Consider the following 18,222-nt stretch of genomic DNA (forward strand, 5'->3'; position numbering starts at 1 on the left):
TCATCCCCTGACCCATGAGCTCTTATCTCCATTAGTATAGCTTCTACATTTGGTTTGTCACTTATGTAGCAATTACAAACAAATTAATTGACAAGTAAACCCAGGGCAGAAGAGTTAAGCTCTCAATTGTTCATTGTGAAAGGATTGAGAACAGAGACATCAAAGGGATGATAAAGTGGAAATACTGAAAAATGCACATATTTATGGATGTATAAAACCCTCTGAGCAGACTGAATTAGTCTGTGGGTCTTGTACAGAGGAGGAAATGCTGCCCCCATCTGGCCACTCGCGTATGTATTCTTTTCATTTTTGTTTGTACTTGTCAGTCGTTGAGGAACTATTCAGGTCCTTTACTTAAAATAGTTGTAATAGTGCGATATAAAAAAGCTTCCTTCCAAGAAATAGTTCTGAAAAGTAAAGTTGCATGAGCATCATTAGTTCTCACAATGTAAAAAATTTGAGTGTTGAGTGTTATACTATTACATATTGTATTGCTCGATTATTATTACTAATGCAAGGATGTGTAGTATTTTAAGGTCGTAGTTGGTCAAGCCAATATATCTCCTCCAAAGAACAGAGTCACGAACAGAGTCACCAACACAGCACTCATGATTGCTTTATTTATCATGGCCACATGTCCAAGAAATATGTTAATCAAAGACCAAAACAGAGTTTAACATCAATCTGGATTTTTTACAGATGTCAAGTTCATAGTGACATTTGTTTGCAATGATATGTCTACTTGATTGTCCACATACAGTATATTTCAGCAGATGGCTAAATCAACACATGCTGCATTAAGTATTGCATATTTCTCTAGAAGAGTGAGGTAGCACTGTTTCAGTGTTCACTTGTCAAAAGCCTGAGGTCATTAACGATACATTCTCTGCGTTTATACAAATACAACAGATAGAGTCGAACAGTGATGAGTCCAGGGGACATTCCTGAGTCCAGAAGAAATTCCCAAGGAAGTTACCAATATGGGAATTCAAATGAGGTAAATGTTGTATCACTTCTCTCTTAAATATTGTCCCTCTCAGAAACCTTATCTCTCAAATTTTGCCTTTGATTCACAACTGACAAGAAACAAATGTTTTGCACTTTACAGGCTCCGCCAAATGATTAAATAAAACATTTTAAGAAGAAAAAAAAAATAAAACACAGTATAAAACATAAAAAAAAAAAAAAAAAAAAAAAGGAAGAAAATCCAACAAACCTACAACAAAATTCTTTTAAATTCCATTTGATTCTTTAGGAGACACAACTTCTGGAAACTGATGATGTACATAATCCCTGAAAGCTGCTAGGAAAAGTATAAACTAAAGTTTCACTCAAATTGAACCGAATTTTTACCAGCAGGGATAAAAAAAAAAAAAAAAAAGTGGCTTCAGCAAAACCGTTACAGACAAAGCTATGACACTGAGCTATGGCTTTTTGGTCTTCATTAGCTGCACTCTAGCAACCGCAATGTTTTACTGACGACTATGGAAAAAGGCAGCTACAGACCTGTTTGATAATTAACTATGAATGTAGCTGAAGCCCAAAAAAACTTGGCATTGGTTCTCACTGTGCACTTTTCTGCTCTAAAGACACTTCTGAACAAACTATATAGCCTTTTACACATTAATGAGGCTACATTTAACAAAAGTGTCTGACAGGCACTAAGGTAAACTGTGATCTGAATCTACATTATAGTCAGTTTTTAAGCCTTTGAGGTAAAATAACAATGTCCTTTTGACAAGAATCATGTAAAGCACATTACGCTCTCAAAGTAATGGAAAAAATGGAAAGGCTTCATGTGTTGCAGCTGATTTTCCCTACAGTTTATATAGTTCTTGTCTGACAAGAGGGGAATATTGTGTAATCATTTTGCTCAGAGCAGATTTAAAAGCCAGTGAGCCTTAATTTGGTCCCTTTGAGGAGGTGGAAGAGGAAGAGGAGGGACTGTGTGAGGAGGAGAGGGCACTGAAACCACTTGTTCCTGCCAGAGTTAGAGCCTGTGAAGCCACAGGAGCAGCTGACTTCTGGGCAAACAGCGTTCCTACAGAGCAAAGATCACATAAAGGATCAGTTTATGATTGGATTGTTATATTTACACAAATTACACATTTCAAGGTAAAGTTGAGTGTAAACGTTGCACATAGTGCTCAGTAAACAGAGGAATGACAGTATATCATTATAACACTACAACAGAGAAACAAGCTGGTACAAAAAACAAATGCAAAAGACAGTAAACTACAGTAGTAGACTGATACCATCCTCATGTCTTTACACTACATACAATGCTACATACAAATCTGCAGCCAGCAGGCGATTATTAGCTTAGCTTAGCAAAAAGACTGGAAACAGGGCAACAAAAAAATCTGGCTGCCGCCAAAGCTCATTAAAATCACAGTGTGTTTTTTTTACACTTCAGTCTTTGTAGTGATTAAACAAACAGGATATAGTGTGTTAAGTAGTCAGCTTTAGAGGTGCTGGTAGGCATATTTTTTTTTTCATTTGACAGGGCCAAGTTAGATGTTTCCCTGTCTCCAATCCTTAGGCTAAGCTATGCATCCACTTGTTAGGAAGCTCATGTCTGTTTTCTCATCTAATCTCATCTCTCAAGAAACACATCTCCCAATATGTTTAACTTTTCTTTTAAGTACTATAAGACAATAAACTGAGATAGTTTGATAGAGTGATTAATAGTAAAGTGCAATCTCATGAGAACGTACATCTTTTTAACAATATACTATACAGTAAAATTGACAAAAAAAAGCATAAATATATATGTGTAAACAAGTAAATTATGTAATTTAATTTAAAAACATAAAAATACAATTTTCCTAACTGCTTATTTTGTTCTTTCAAAGAAAAAAAAAAACACAGGAAGGCAAAACCATGCTTCCCTTTAAAATGGAAAGACCTACCTGAGTAAATAGTACCGTTGACCTCCACAGATACACTGATACTGGCTGCTCCGTTAGTGGAGATACTCAGAGACAAATCCTGTTTGCTCTCTGTGGGAGAACAACAAACAACAACTCAAATGAATGCGACTTTTCCTACGATCATGTTTAGTAATTATAAGGTCGGTAAAGTAAAAGGCAACTCACCATGTGCATTGTTGAGCTTGAGGTTCATTGGGTTGAAGTGAGAGGCCATGGCCAAGAGGTTTTGTTGGAGGGCCTGCTGCATGAGGCGCTGCTGCTCCTCCGCCAGCTGCATCATTTTCTTCTCTGGAGTGTTGGCTGGAGCTCCTCCCGCTCCTCGCTCCAGCCTCTCTCTGAGATGCTCTAATGTGGCAGCTTGTGCCAGCTGCTGCTGCCCCAGCGCCAGAGCCATGGGCAGCCGGCTGGGTACTGCCGGGGTGGGGGTCTCATCTGATTGGAAAAGATTTGAAAGTGAAAACGATTAGAAATGTCGTGGCAGTTTCCCTTTAGATAAAATGGTAGCAGTTCATAAGATATCGGAAAAATAATCCTACCTATGTATCTTGCATTAATAATGAAAACAAAAATAAATGTCATTATCAATCTGCTAAATGTGCAGGGAGATTTAAACCGTTCTAGGTCAAGCACCCTGCGTCCACCTGGTTTACCACAAGGCAGCCACAGTAAAGGAGGCAGGGTAGCACTTTTATGGATCAATACGATACGACTTTACAAGTAAAATAGTTACACATTAGCAGCTTTAACAGTCCAGTAAGTGTCCTCTAATGTCTTGGTATAAAACAATATGGAATCTGAGCTGGTTGTAATGGTGATCTTAGTAACACCAGGTTTTTTCTTTGAGACAACAATATGAAGAATTTTCTAAATAAACAGATACCAACACTCAATCCAAGTAACGTCATACCTGAGTTTCTCTTTAGATTTGGACTATGTATGGATGTACTCAGGCCATTGTGTGTGATCGGGGCGGTTTGCATTGTGGGAGAAGAGAGGAGGGCGTGTGGGGCGGAGCTCGGGGAGGGGGGGAAGCGGTACAGGCTGTTGGTGTAGCTGGGTCGTCGACCTTCTCTGCGGTTGCTGTCGATGGCAGCCTGCAGCTCTCCAGGAGAACTCAGGCCCTTCTTCTCACACTCGAATGGGTACAGGTACTTCATATACCTAGCAAGGAAAAGTTTCAGTGTTAAAGATTTTAAGCATTTAACAGATCCTCTTTAAAATAGATTTACAAACTTGTTGCATTTAATACATTAGAAATTCCTTAAACTTTGAAGAACAATAAATGAAAAACGATCTTGTATTTGTGTTGCACCGAGCATGTGGGTTTGAAATCTAACAAATCTGACATTTCCAAATTACTGTTACATGTAGACCTGCACACATAATGAAAACAATTCCAAACTAACCCAAAAGAATGTGTGTTTCATTTCTATAAATGAATGAATGTGTATAAATGATTATTGGAAAATTTTGGTCAGTGATTTAAATGTATCCATTCGTATTTGTAATAATTCATTATTTAAAAGGATTACAAATCTGACAGCAAGCACTGTACTAACTACCAGATTATGAACTATCTTTTCAAAACATCTTTCTACTAAAGGATGAAAATATAATATTATTATTAAATCTATAAATGTAATAACATGCTGGATAATGTAATGCATTACTTCATAAAGGGTGCGTCATAACATATGAGCAGACGGTTATTCCATTATCAGTGACTCTACTTCTTCATTCTGAAGCTCCTTTTATTCCTCTGAGCTACAACATCGTGAGCTTTTCTGTTTCAAATCTGAGAGACACCTACTGGGTGCGGAGGGTGAAAGCAGCACTGGTGATCGACGTGGGGAGGTTGAGACCTTTGGTGATTTCCCTCCAGATCTTCTTGTTAATAACTTCCACCAGGCCTCCCTTCTCTGTCACGAGCTTATAAAGTCTGTACAGGTCCAGCACCTGCTTCGCCATGATGGGGATGCGGTTCACAGGAGTTCCTGAATAAATGGGAGAATGTACACAAGGAAATGTAGCGATGTTCTTTGATTTGTACTAGTGCCAGTGATCTTCTAAAGGCAAGAGGAGGACGTGGAGGACATACTCTGATCTTCCCACCTGAAGGCCCTGAGGTTAATGTTAGATAATATGGCTTAGCATGTACAATCTGCATCAGTAGACTGGACTAATGAAGCTTATTTCAGATGGATGGGGGTGGGGATTCCATGACAGCAGATTTGTTGCTGCATTTATTGGACAGCAGGGGGAGGAGTGATTTTGGAGTCAGCAGTATTTGTCAATCACCGGGATGACATATCACCTCTTCAATCCAGATTAGGAGAAAAGCCAATTATTGAAGCAGGCTAAAAAGCTGTTGTAAAAATAAGATTAGTTTGTTCTTAAGATAATACGTGCCACAAACAAACATTTGACATGGCCATGAACCCTGTCCACATGAGTTTAGATTGCTGACAGTGTCCTGCTGCATCTACCTCTGTTTGACTGGGATCTGTTCATGTTAGAAAAAGCCAAACCAAGCTGGAAATGTTTCTTTAACAAACTCAGCAGTACCAAACAACTATATGGTAAAAGCTGCTGTTTAAAAGACAGCATAAATATATTTATCTAATAAAGAGTATTGCAATAGCATTTTTATTGTTAAATGTGGTTTATGATAGAAAATGTTAAATTCATGAGTCAATTAGTTAATTTCCAAATCTTCTTATTAAAACCTGAGTGTTATGCATCTTATAGCTTTACATGACATTACAAATAATAGAGTTATACTAATTTTGCCAAAGCGCCTCATTAAAGCGCCTAATTAAATAAATACTTTACACAGATATATTAATGTATGTTTTGTTTGCTTGGTGTGACTAGTACAACCTGCAGGACCAATCATTCAACATGCAGAGCTTGGCGTTTGCTTACATGCCGTTGTAGACCAAAAAAAACTTGAGATTTTTATCAAAATGATAATACAATTAGTGTCCATCATGTACCATTAATGTACAAGCCTACAGCTAATTTATGAAGGCAGTTTTAATATATATCATTTGGCATTTTAAAATCTAAATCTTTTTCATTTTAGGCACCTGCATTTATTTTGTTAATATTATAATCTAATTTTAATCAGTCAGTCAATAAGTTTTCTGGGGTATTTAAAACCATGTGTACAATTCAAGCACGTCTCAGAATTCAGTTACACAGTAAACTGTGATCGATTGATAAGATGGTATCAATAAACTTATATATTTCAATGCATTTCTAAATATTTAGAGATTATAGATAGTTAGATTTTCATTTTATTTTAAAAAAGAAGTCAATTAAGCCTAAAGGCAACCTCTTTTCAGCTTGTCCAAAGATCCGTAAACTCTGACAAGCGGTTTATGACTCAGGGTATAGTGCTAACGTGCAATGCTGTGTTCACTTGCAGTTGAAATTGAATTACAGACACAACACAAATCCCTGATAAGGAACTGAAACAAACAGTGACACCACTTAGGAACATCGATCAGAGCTTCCAAGGCCATGAAGAGAAACAGAATAAGGATGTATGAAATCGACAATGAGTCTCACCTCGTTTCTGCATAAAGACAAAGAGTTCATCAAGAAATTCCTTCCGTTGTGTGTCATTATCCAGCTCATAAAGCTGTAAATCAAAAACACAAGAACATCAAGCAAACAAGCTAATCAACATTTATTCTGTGATTATTTCTGGAATTTTTTTTGTTTATGAACATCTACCAAACCTACTGACCTTGGCAAAATCTCTGGATGGTTCGCCTCTTACTTTTCCTCCGTCATTCTCCTCAGCCCAGATGGCACTTCCTCTCTGTGAATACACCCACAGAGAGAAACATCAGTCAGCAGCTTGTCTGATTTTTATGATGAATTTAGTAAGGACGATAAAGCAAAAAAAAACTAACATGTTTATGAGCTATTTTACAGTTGCTTATTTCAGACCAAAAATGAATGTACATAGGATACTGGTGTTACTTTATATAGTGACTGCCTGACATGCAATGTATAGACACAGGATTTTTAAAATGGGATGTTGTACCCGTCATGAGATACCATTTCTATTTAAAGCCCCTCTTTATATTTGTCACATGTTCCTCAAGGTCTCTGGACTTTGTGCTTCCCACCTCCCGTGTCCAAACCTGCTTTTTTTCCCAGCACTGAACCCACTATCAGAGTGTCCTGCAGTAAACAGCTGCACACAGTAAAACGGACATTAATGAAAGGCCCCATGCTCATTAGGTAGTTTAAAGCGACATGTTATTCTTCCATCACCTCCCCCTTACCAAGACAGTTGAAGGTTAAAAATGTCAGTGGAGGGGAGTGTGTGTGCAACTGTGTGGAAAAGCCTGCTGAGAGGTTATTGTCCCACGAACGTGCATGAGGAGCTGCATGATGATGCAAGTTTGAAAATCAAACATGAGTGGTATAAAGTCTGATGAATGGTCTGTCATTACAATTACAGTGAGTAGATGATGTGTTTTTCTAGTATCCATTTTATTTGTACAGAAAACTGACATTACATTTAATTTATTTAAGGACTGTTGTTGACACAGTTGTCTCTTGTGAAATGTTTGCTCTCCCTCTTGGATATCTGTTGCTGGTTTGCTTTCTGTAGGCGTATAAAGGGTATTGCTTACATGTCTTTCAGTTCATGCTCATGTTTTATATCAAAACAAGCATGTGTATTTTAGACAACAAAGCATGTTTTCCTTTTTGACAGGATCAGATGCTTCAGTTATCATGCTTGAGGTTAATAAAAATAATGGACCATTTATGTCTTTCCCTGTTTTGCCTCATACAGATTTAGCTTGATATTTGGATTTAAATGAATCATTTTGTTCTTTAAACACATGATCACATTCACTAAATGTTTGGCATGGCAGCCTGATCAAAGCTATGGCTTGGATTAACAATAACTTTTCAGTCTTTAAGCCATGTATGGGGTTCCAGTCCAGCTGTACCTCTCTTCCTTTAATGCTCAGGATATAGAAGAAGCTGAACTTTGTTTGTAAAACCAATATGTTGTTTAAAAAAAAAAGGCCAGTAGCACCTTTTACTTGGTGATCAAGGGCCGAAGCAGTACGACTGCTACTCTACATAAAAGTCTCTCTGACTTGTATAACAAACTGGTGTAAAAGAAAACCGAATCCATTCTGCCTGACAGCACCCACCCCCTGCACCTAGAGCTTCAGATATTGACTTCAGGTTCGTACTTCAAATACAACAGATACAAACACACCCTTCGTACCCTCAGCCATTTCACTGCTAAACTCCAATAGAAAAAGGTCAAATCAGCTTGACCGCCCAACCATGCTTCTGATTTTAGTAGAACTTACACATAAGAGTATTTTTATACCCTAGGTTTTTTACTTTTACTATACTGTATTTAATTGTGTTGTGTGTTTTGATCTTGTGTTGTTACTGTTGCACAATCAATTGCCCCCTCTGGAGACAAATGCCATTTGACTTGACTCATGTTTATAGTAAAAACACAATTCAAACTGCAAATGCTGGCGAACAATCAACAGCTGCGCGACAGTGTGAAGTGAAGAAAACTATTTAGCTTCTCAATCTTTACTGCAGAGGCTGGGGTACAAGTGCGGCCTGGTTGGGCATCGCTGTTGTAGGGGACACCTGTAAACAACAACTCTCCTTCTGGAAAATTATTTTCTATTCCTCTGTTTCTATTTGTAAAGAGCTGTTGACACATCTAATAGCTTTAGCTTACAATCAATAAAAAAAAAGGACTACTCCTGCAGCAGCCTACTGATGTGATGGTGGATAAACATCCCGGTCTTTTCACCATCAAATAGAAATAAAACCCATCCCCCCTTATTGATGAGCAAGTGAGACCTACTGTGGCTCTATTAACAAAGAGCTTTCAGTTAATTGCTCACAGAGCTTTCACACATCCAGCCCTGGGATTCCTGATAGCATTCAGTATGTAGGTCAGGAAAAGGTTTCTTTTGTTTCGATAAAAAAGGCTGGTTTTTATTAGGTTTTTAGATTATTTTATGTATTTAAATTACAAATTATAAGGTTAATTTGTATTACCATATAAAAGTAGTTGTGTGTGTGAACAGTGTAAAGTAAAAAAAGAAAGAAAATGAATCAATCTTCATTTGGAAAAGTCCCATTAAAATAGTCAGAGCACTTTTACTATCAGGAAACTACTTCTTATAATGAGCTTCATTAAAATCATTGAGGTGCTCCAGCAGAGCAACAGTGAAAACCTATCCCTCACCAAATTTCAATGTAACAGCAGGGGGGACCAAATTATTAATCCAAATCAAATTATTGGACCTTAAGTCATCCGAATAAGTCAAGATCATTTATCTGGCCCCTTGCTGTGCTGGGAGCTGGGGCTGAAAGCAGACATTGGATCTTTGTCCCCACCCATGCTACAGGCTTTTACAGTGAGGCCACGCGCAAGGAGTGAACAATGGCTGTCCAGCATAGCATAGCTTGTACAGCAGGTCCCCCACTAACTACAGATGTCTGGCTGACAAAATGAGTTAAAGAGAAAGGAAAGTAAGTTCGGAAGTGAGCGACAATTCAGACAAGGAAACAAGTAAAACATCACAACTATTTTAACCAGCCACAAATGAACTTGCAGAAGATCCCAGTTCAGCCTATTTGTAACAAAGTGAACGTATTTAAATGCATGTCACATAAGATAGCTTTGTTATAAAAGGAAGTTGAAAAGCTGAAAAGGGGCCCTGTTATGAAACTCAATTTAAAAAAATACAAGCATTAATCGAAAGGGTAGTTAAAGTACAAGCATGTTTAATCTATTCTCTGCTTACAAGCTGCAGATTGCGCTTGCTAAATTCAATGATAAGGCTAATTAAGTCTAATAAGTCTATTTTTATTTAAGTCTCACTTTGATGTAATGGTTAACAGGATGAATTGAAATACCAAGAGCATCCAAAGATAATCTGACATCATATGAAGCTGTTCACAAATCTTGAGGCACACAGGTCACAGCAGAAACATCACCTGCTATTTGTTCAGTTAGAGCTCAAGTAACACCTGAGCTGTTTCTGGTGATTTGGGCGAACAGAATTAAAATGAAAAGTCTTACATCTCATTATTGTGCACGTTGAAATGTTTTTAATGCATTCAAGGTTCTGTGTGCTGCACTGAGAAAAAAGAAACACATCCCCGCTGCAGTGGCCATATAATGTATTGATTACTTGCAGCTAAATTAACTTGCCATTTAGTGTTGCCAAGCGACAGCTAAATTATGCAAAGATATCCACTGAGCTGCAGCTACGTCAGCACTGTGTTTTCTGACCTTGTTGAGGTTTTAACAGAGGCTGATGACCACCTAACTTTTTGTATGTTTATGGATCTTCACTTTTAACCAACGATCAGGCAATAAAAGGCAAAGAAAACATAAGAAAATATTGAACGTCTCTAAATTATCAACAAGAGATGTGTAAACTCTCGATAACAAATACCAAAAGCCCATTCTGCTCCACTGAAACTACTGTAAGTAAACTTTATGGGTAGTTGCTTGCTGGTATGCTGTGAGGCACTAACCCAGCCGTCCCTCTGCCCACAGGCCTCATTAATCATAATGTATTGTATTGAGGTGGGGCCTTTTCAAGGGAAACATACACACAGAAGAACCAATCAGATCAGCCCCTGTAAAGAGGAAAAAAAAATCCCACGAGGAGACCCTCTGTTTCCTATAAGTAGTTAAACATATCTGCTGGGAAACATGCTCGTAAATACTGGCTTCGGATGTCATGTTTAATACATTCTTTTTACATGCTTAAAGGAGACGTGGCTGATAAAAAAGAGGAAAAAATCTTCAACCCTATCCAGCAATTCCTTAGTCTAGTTAACCCTCAAAGCCAACCCTGTCCTTCAATACATACTTGAGGCCGTTTGATTAATCCTCTGCTCTCAGTTTAACTCCAATCGCTGTCAGTCCTTAACCAGCTGCTTTGAACAGTTAGGTTTGGACCACAGCCAAGACCAATTAACTCAGGCGATGTCGAGAACACTTCTTCGAAAGTGTGAGACATGAGGTGAAGTATGGAAAAAGGCGAGAGCTCTGGCCTGGACGGTAATTAAACGCTATCAAGTTTGGGCATCTTGCCAAAGGAATATGCTCTTTCCTCCACATGTGAGAGAGCAGCAGGGAGACCAGGCAGCACTGAGCTTGACTCTCAGCAGGACGAAGACATTGGATCATAATAAGAGGCAGAACACACACAAACTGAAGAAGAGAGTCACAGACGTTCATCTGCTCTTTGTAAAGATTAAATGAGGCTCTGGCTACTGAACAATGTTCCTATTATCTAGACAATATATCCAAGAGAGGGCCGAGATATTACAATGGATTTTATGCATCTGTAATTTATGAACAAAAATTTCCTAAAGTTTGATCTAAACACACATAACAGAAACACAATACAACCCTTGATTGTGAAATTGTAATTTAAAATAACTTACTTGTTTAAAGGGCTCATCATAGCCCCAGTCAGTGAAGCCATTGGGTGATGTGAAGGCGTGTTGTCCTGCAGGAGACAGCAGGTCCTTATCTTCACGCTCCTGTTTTATTGCTGGAGCTGGAGATTCAGACATTTGCTCCACAGCAGTTGATTGAGATGTGGAATAAGGAGGGAAGGGGAAGCCAGGAAGCTGCTGGAGTCTAGGCTTCTTCACCTGCTGATGAGGCCCATTCTCCTCCTCCTCCTCCTCCTCCTCCTCCTCATCATCATCTTCCTCCATCTCATTGTTCTCCACCATCTCCTGTTCCTCCTCATCCGTGTCTTCATCTTCTTCACCTGGATCCATTCTGCTGAGACGGGTGCTCAAAGCTTGTTGAGCATCTTGATAAGTCCGTCCATCTGCTTTACCAAATAATGCAGGGTTCAGTCTGGAGCCAGAGGCTCTGGCTGCAGCAGCATGCTGAGCAAACAGGAGCTGAGCTTGAAGAAGATGTTTCTCTTGCAGGTTCATCTCCAGTTTGGCTTCTTGTTGTCTCTGCAGCTGCTCCATCACCGCCTCCAGCTTCACCCCAGCAGGACTGGACTGAGGACACCCAGCTGAACTGCCCTCGTCAGATAAGACTGACTATGGACGAAATACAAAAATCACCACAGGAGGAATTTCAGTGAGAAAATGTCCTATATCACTTCAGTTGACAGTTTGATTAGGCGTTTGTGCTTTCCTATGCTGCAGCAAACAACCCAAGCTTATAAATAATGGAAATTGCATTCAACAAGTACAAAAAGGCTAAAGGAAGCAGATTAAACTTTTATCAAACTGTTGTTTAAATATGTTGTCTGAATAAGATTATAGGCCAGTTGTTTTGGATGCAAACAAAGATTCAAATGAACCTGAAACTGTCTGGGCCTCTGGGAGCACATTAACACAAAATGCATTGATTTAGGTGACAATAAATTAGTAGCAGGACACAAATGTTTCTCACGAAGATTTTCCGTGTCTCTCACTTCATGAAAAGCTACCTCAGTAAACAAAAGAAAGAAAGAGCTCACGATACAAATCGATTTTTCGGTTTTATAAATGGAAAATCAACTTTATTTTAAAGTGCAGATAAATGCAGCCATAACGCCTGCTTCGATATATATGAACAAAATGTAAACTCATCAACAAACGGCAAAGAAAACCTCATGGTAAAAGTGCAAATGTTCTTAATTACGTCCACATTTATCGTCATTTGCTTTGTTACTGTAACAAACACGAGTGGGAGCGTTAGCCAACAGTCGTCGACACTCACCATTTGCGCCTTTGAGTAATCCATCATCGCCAACAGGTCTTGTCTAGTTTTTCCTTCTTTCCTCCGGCAGAAACAAATCGCGTCGCATGACCAGATTCTTTTTTTTTAAAGACAGAAAAAGGTTCTTCTGATCAAATGTGATTTAAAAGCCCGTGTGGTGTGGAGGCCGTAATGATCGGAGCTGGAGGAGGAGGGGTGAATAATGCTCTGCGCTTTTCCTCCCTGGTCACTGCGCATGGAAACTCAAACATCTTTGATTGTCTTTGGCTGAGTGGCCTACACCCCCAACTTGGATGAATGAAAGGCCCGCCCCGTGCGTAGAGCTCGTAAAGTGGGTTTTCTTACCCACATCTCTCTACAACTACCCGCCCACTTCACAAAAAACCCCCGGCCCCCTAAAGCTGAAACCACCGCTATTATTCTACACATTTATGTGTTTATTACGGTAACACGACCTCCGCCCAAATATGTCGACACCAGTTTTAGCCTGGAGCTCCTTGACCCGATTACAAATCGATGTGGCCTCTACGTGTTCTACTTTCCTTTTACTTCACTGTCAAATTAGTTGCGTTTCACAGTAGAAATACGCGTGGAAATTAATTCTGTCGGTACAGTCACGGTTTATTAGTCATTGTTCTTTTATTTCCTTTTGACCAGGATCAAATAATCTGAAAATTAAGTGCATACGCTTGCAGACAAAATGTGAATGGCCTTATGCCGGCTGAGGTCATATGTTTCATCTGAAGTCATATTTTCAGTGAATTCCCCAAAGGGTCCACGATTTATTTGGGCCCATCATATGAATGTGTGTGTGCTGCGGTCTGACTAACCTGGTGGTTTGCGTCAAGTCCAAACAGCAGACAGGTTTATCCCGACTGTTTGTTGGCTGATAAACCAACTTTAACTTTAAATCGTGGCACCTTGATGAACATCTCATGTGCTGCTCTTCTGAGCAGTCACATACTACATGTGATAACAGTGCTCGCCTGGGAATCAGTGATTACAGCTCCTCACACCCTTCTTTAAACAGCCCGAGGCAGATGCTGCTGACATGAGCTACTGTTTACAGGATAGGAGTAAAAATCTGCAAGACTTAGGTTTCATTAAGCTAAAGACGAGAGCTTAAGGCAAAACAGTACTTACATTAAGTCTAGCAGTCACATGAAGCAGTCATAGATTTGAGCATACACATAAACCCTAAACTGTGCTTTACTTAAAAACAAGAAATAATAATATAGAAATAATATCTTTGCAGTATGTTCTTTTTGGTGTTTGGGTCTCCAACACAATAACGAATTTTTATTTTAATTTCCTTAGCATGAAGTCAACTTTGAGCTTCCTTGTATCATGCAGCTTGTCAACCAATATAAAAATGACCTTGGACTTGTTGATACTCTACCTCCAGTTTCAATTAATAACTTCCTGGCCAAGGGTGCAGCTAAAAAGATGAGACGACTTACACAAATTTTGCTTATAAAAAGTATATAAATTTTAGCCAAATTAAATGTACACTGTAGGTCTGTTGGCTTTGCATTTCAATACTGATGACTATAATTTAAAGAATCACAATGTCACAAAACTCCAACTATAAGTCCTCCCAATGACAATGACCTGTAAGAAGCATTTCCTGTTCTGCTTTATGAAAATAATTTTATAAATGGCTATTTCTGCAGTATTCCAGCTATGTGTGGATAATAACATTACACCATTTGCCATTTGAACAACTTTATTTAATCAGCATGTAAATTTTCCCTGAAATGAAAACAGATGCAATATTGACTGAATACAGTAAAATGATTTTTACATTCATGTGAAAACACTGCTCCCTGGTGGCAAAATGTGACTCTCACAAGAATGTCTCGACACACTGAGACAACATGCACTGAAAAGTGGCGCTCTGTTCTCCATTAAAGCAACTTGAAAAGAAGTATTGCTTCAATATGTACTCAACTACTTCAAATATCCAAAAATACTTGTGACACTCAATAAAGTTACAGTTTCCTTTATTAAGTTCATAGATATTTTACAAGCAAAAGAACCTAATAAAGGCCAAATTAAATATCACATGTATTATATTAGGCAAACATTTAAGTACAAGGGTTTTGTGTCCTGGGGATATCCACTGTCAGACATCTGAAAAAACAACCAAAAGATTGTGTTAGACTGCCATCTTATCACAAACATGAGAAGGAAAAAAAACACAGGGCTATTCAGAAACTTTTAATACCTACTCATTCACAATTTGTCAATGCCGAGCTCTTCAGGTGTGGAGATGCCAAGTTCATTTAATATTGGCTGCAGCTCCTGGATCAGGTACGGGTAGATCTCTTTATTAGGTCCGGCTTTGTGCTGAGGAAGTAACCATGGTAAAAACCCATCACTCATTAATTTATGACCGCCAACTGCAAATGATCCTGGTTTGCAATATCCCCTGAATTATTATGCATCTCAGAAGCTTTCCTCTCACCTTCACAGCTTCCAAAATTCGGATAGCGCTGGCCAAGTCGTCCAACCGCCGACAGGCTCTCAGTGCTGCCTCAAGAATCTTTGGCTCAGGTACCAGATCATAACCAACCAATGTGTTCATCCCTGAAAGAAGGAATTAACACTTTTTAATTGGAGAGCAGAGACAGAAATCAGACTGCACACCGCATTCCTTTGATTTAGTCTGTTTCAAAAAGGATAATGATGATGATATTCTATTATTTCCATGTGAATAAACTCATGAAATGACCAAAACCAATGATGAACAAATCCCACTAAAAAGTATTTTCTGTGTAGCCAAAGTCTGTTGCACTCTATCTTATCTTATCTTGTATCCCTCTGAACCACAGACCTCAATAAATGAGACACAGTTACTGAGCTACATGCCTCTTACATTACAATGAACATGGGAAGTGTAGTTTATTTTAAGTTGATCCCACACACACTGTCCTTGAGCTAAAAATACTCAGTAGCACAGCAAATTTGTATTAATCCACGACTGAAAATAGTCTCAAATAATTTAATAAATTATTTGAGTAATGTTTGCTAAAAACTACAGCCTTTTTAGGAAGCTACTGCCTGTTCTAAAAATGAAACTTCATAGTTGTGACATGCTTTTAAAAGATTGAGGCTGATAGCCACAGACAGGGTAAGGAAGTCAGAAAGTACTGACAGTAATGACACGTGAACAGTTTTGGTTATTTCATGGGATTTGCTGACAAAATATATAAAAAGTATGGAATAATCTTTTAATGTGATCTCATAGACAAAACATTTTTAAGATAAAATTGTAAACCAATCAAATTTGCAACACTACTTAAAAAAAAAAAAACTTGCTGCTTGCATTGTCATATAAGTTTCAACCACAAGGACTGTCTGCCGTTTCCTCAGGTTTCTGTTCCTATGTTTTACCTGATAAAGAGCCGTTCCCGCTCTGCCCTGCAGCTCAAAATGTCTCTTCAATTGTGCTTTTATCTACAACGGACTGAACACAACCCTGTGTTAAAAAAAATAGGTTTTTTTTTTGTCAAAGACGTCTGCATCGGCACACTTGTTGATCAGGGTGCTCTGATTCAAATGAATGAGGAAGTGACATTTTTGACACTGTGCCACCTTGACCAATCAGAATGTTACAAACCCATCAACTAAGAAATTATGAATCATAATTTAGTTGATTTTAGACTGTAATTTACAAGTTCTGTATTTTATTCAGGCAAAGTTCTTGCATGGCTACTTGTCTAGTGAACATGTAAGTTCCTCAGAATAAGTTATTGTTTTGGTGTCTGTACTGAAACTATGGCAATCTCTGGTAATAAATTAACACTAGTATTGATAACTTGGCCCTTGTATTGGTGTGACTCAAAATCACACAGACAAAAGTCAGCAACACTGATCCCATCTGCAGAGAATCAGTTTTGTCAGTCATAAGTACTACTTTAAATTTTATTTATTAACTCAAACCTTTTAATGTTTACCCTGTTTACATTTCAATAAAGTACATTTGGTGAAGTAGTTTATCACAGTAGTGTATTCATCATGTAAATCCATTATCGTCAAAAACATTCATCCTCACTGATTTCTCCAAATCTCAGCCCAGAACAAATCTCTCCTCCTTAAAAACTCTATTGACTTAAGGTTAATACTTCTGTATTACATTTGAAAACAACTTTCTTATTCTCAGATCTGTAATAACAGTTAGAGACTACTGTACCTTTCCTCAGCTCCCATGCGTCAATGTCTTGCTTGTTGAAGTAGGTGACCCAGCGGGCATCAAACTCCTCATCTGTCTCTTGCTTCCCATGTGAGTAACACCTTGAGGCCAGAAGAGCTGCACAGTAAAAACAATCATTAGGCAAGTGATCTGTCACCAATAAAATAAAGCAGTGGCATCTAGTGTCAGGTGGTGCAGAGGGGCAAACAGTCTGCAGTCAAGGATATCTACCCTGGGTCAAGTGGGAAAAGGACAAATGCTGTCTAGTAATGTAATGCAGCTGGATTCTTGCCAATGCCCAGATATGAGTGCACCTATCAGGCTGAACACACACTGACAGGAACTGTCAGAAACTACCTGTACTTTGATGCTTACATTTTTTTTTTTTTTTTAACAAAATCATAGTTAACATTAATTGTAGCTGCCTTGAATCTTCATTAACTTAATTCAACTTTCTTGACAGGTAAAGCTAAAGGAGAGGTGTGGTTGTGAGAGCTTTGGCTAAAACATCACAACGTCAGTAGTGAGGTGCGTTTCCTGATTGTTGTTGTCTGCACCAAACCATTGCCTGATGCCAACAACACTAACTCAACGACCTGCCAGTGGGTTGAACACAGCCATAACCAACTAACCTAGTTAGCATGTTAGCAACTAGCTTCGGCAACACAACCACAGGGCCCGAGACTGAGCCTTCAAACTGGGTCATGGCAAGGACAAGGACACTACCGAGCTGAATACCGGGGAAATTTCAGAGCAGCACACAGTCTGATGATGTGGCTAGAAGCGGTGTTAAACGAAAGTATACATAATTTGACCTGAACATTAACACATTAAAAGTGCGGTGTGTAGTTTTAAGCGATAGTTACACCGGCAAGCTCGCCGCTATGTGCCGACAGCCACGCTTGATTTCGGCTACAACTTCACCCGACTATTTCACACACTACCAAATTACAAAATAACATTAAGAGGTAACAGCAGAACGAGCAGATACCTTGACACCCTGGCTGTGTACGGGTTACATTCCGGACACCGGAGACAGACAGTCGGACGGCGGCTCTGAACATGATGTGGGACTGCCAGCTACACGTACCGGTAAGGTTTGGCAGGAGGAAGCTAACGCTAGCTAGCTTAGCCTGTCACGTACGCGAAACCCCTCTGCGCATGTGCGAACCGCAGCTCATTGATTCTTTTTTCTGTATTGTTGACCTGCTGGTTCTGACGTTGACCTAGAAATAAAACATGGAGTGCCATACATTTACATATACAGTAGGCTATTGTCGAAACGTGTCAGGCATTAAAAGCAAAGACATGATATCTGC

The 18,222-nt window shown here is 38.9% G+C and overlaps 2 protein-coding genes across 2 annotated transcripts; both read right to left on the bottom strand.

Annotated features, from left to right (window-relative positions):
• Positions 1-586: 586 nt before the first annotated feature.
• On the bottom strand, positions 587-12,942 carry LOC130176775 (AT-rich interactive domain-containing protein 3A-like). The gene is made up of 9 exons (XM_056388083.1): positions 12,709-12,942; positions 11,418-12,041; positions 6,688-6,762; positions 6,507-6,579; positions 4,744-4,927; positions 3,841-4,094; positions 3,099-3,365; positions 2,913-3,002; positions 587-2,041 (listed from the first exon to the last, which is right to left on the bottom strand). The coding sequence occupies exons 1-9, from the start codon at positions 12,733-12,735 to the stop codon at positions 1,902-1,904; spliced, it is 1,734 nt and encodes a 577-aa protein (XP_056244058.1). The 5' UTR covers positions 12,736-12,942; the 3' UTR covers positions 587-1,901.
• Positions 12,943-14,694: 1,752 nt separating this feature from the next.
• On the bottom strand, positions 14,695-18,054 carry LOC130176777 (cytochrome c oxidase subunit 5A, mitochondrial-like). The gene is made up of 5 exons (XM_056388085.1): positions 17,895-18,054; positions 16,904-17,020; positions 15,176-15,297; positions 14,940-15,057; positions 14,695-14,841 (listed from the first exon to the last, which is right to left on the bottom strand). Exons 1-4 carry the CDS (start codon positions 17,965-17,967, stop codon positions 14,944-14,946), a joined length of 426 nt encoding a protein of 141 aa, XP_056244060.1. The 5' UTR covers positions 17,968-18,054; the 3' UTR covers positions 14,695-14,841; positions 14,940-14,943.
• Between the last annotated feature and the right edge of the window lie 168 nt (positions 18,055-18,222).

Source organism: Seriola aureovittata, chromosome 10 (assembly GCF_021018895.1).
Source record: "Seriola aureovittata isolate HTS-2021-v1 ecotype China chromosome 10, ASM2101889v1, whole genome shotgun sequence".
NCBI classification, from domain to species: Eukaryota; Metazoa; Chordata; class Actinopteri; order Carangiformes; family Carangidae; genus Seriola; species Seriola aureovittata.

Bases quoted from the DNA above. Each gene is read 5' to 3' on its own strand.
- LOC130176775 (XM_056388083.1), bottom strand. From the start codon at position 12,735: ATGATGGATTACTCAAAGGCGCAAATG. The intron at 4,095-4,743 runs GTAGGTGTCTCT...TTTCCTTGCTAG, and splicing joins GCTTTCACCCTCCGCACCCA to GTATATGAAGTACCTGTACC. The intron at 3,003-3,098 runs GTGAGTTGCCTT...GTTCTCCCACAG, and splicing joins CAAGCTCAACAATGCACATG to AGAGCAAACAGGATTTGTCT.
- LOC130176777 (XM_056388085.1), bottom strand. From the start codon at position 17,967: ATGTTCAGAGCCGCCGTCCGACTGTCTGTCTCCGGTGTCCGGAATGTA. The intron at 17,021-17,894 runs GTATCTGCTCGT...TTTACTGTGCAG, and splicing joins TACACAGCCAGGGTGTCAAG to CTCTTCTGGCCTCAAGGTGT. The intron at 15,058-15,175 runs GTGAGAGGAAAG...TTACTTCCTCAG, and splicing joins GAATTTTGGAAGCTGTGAAG to CACAAAGCCGGACCTAATAA.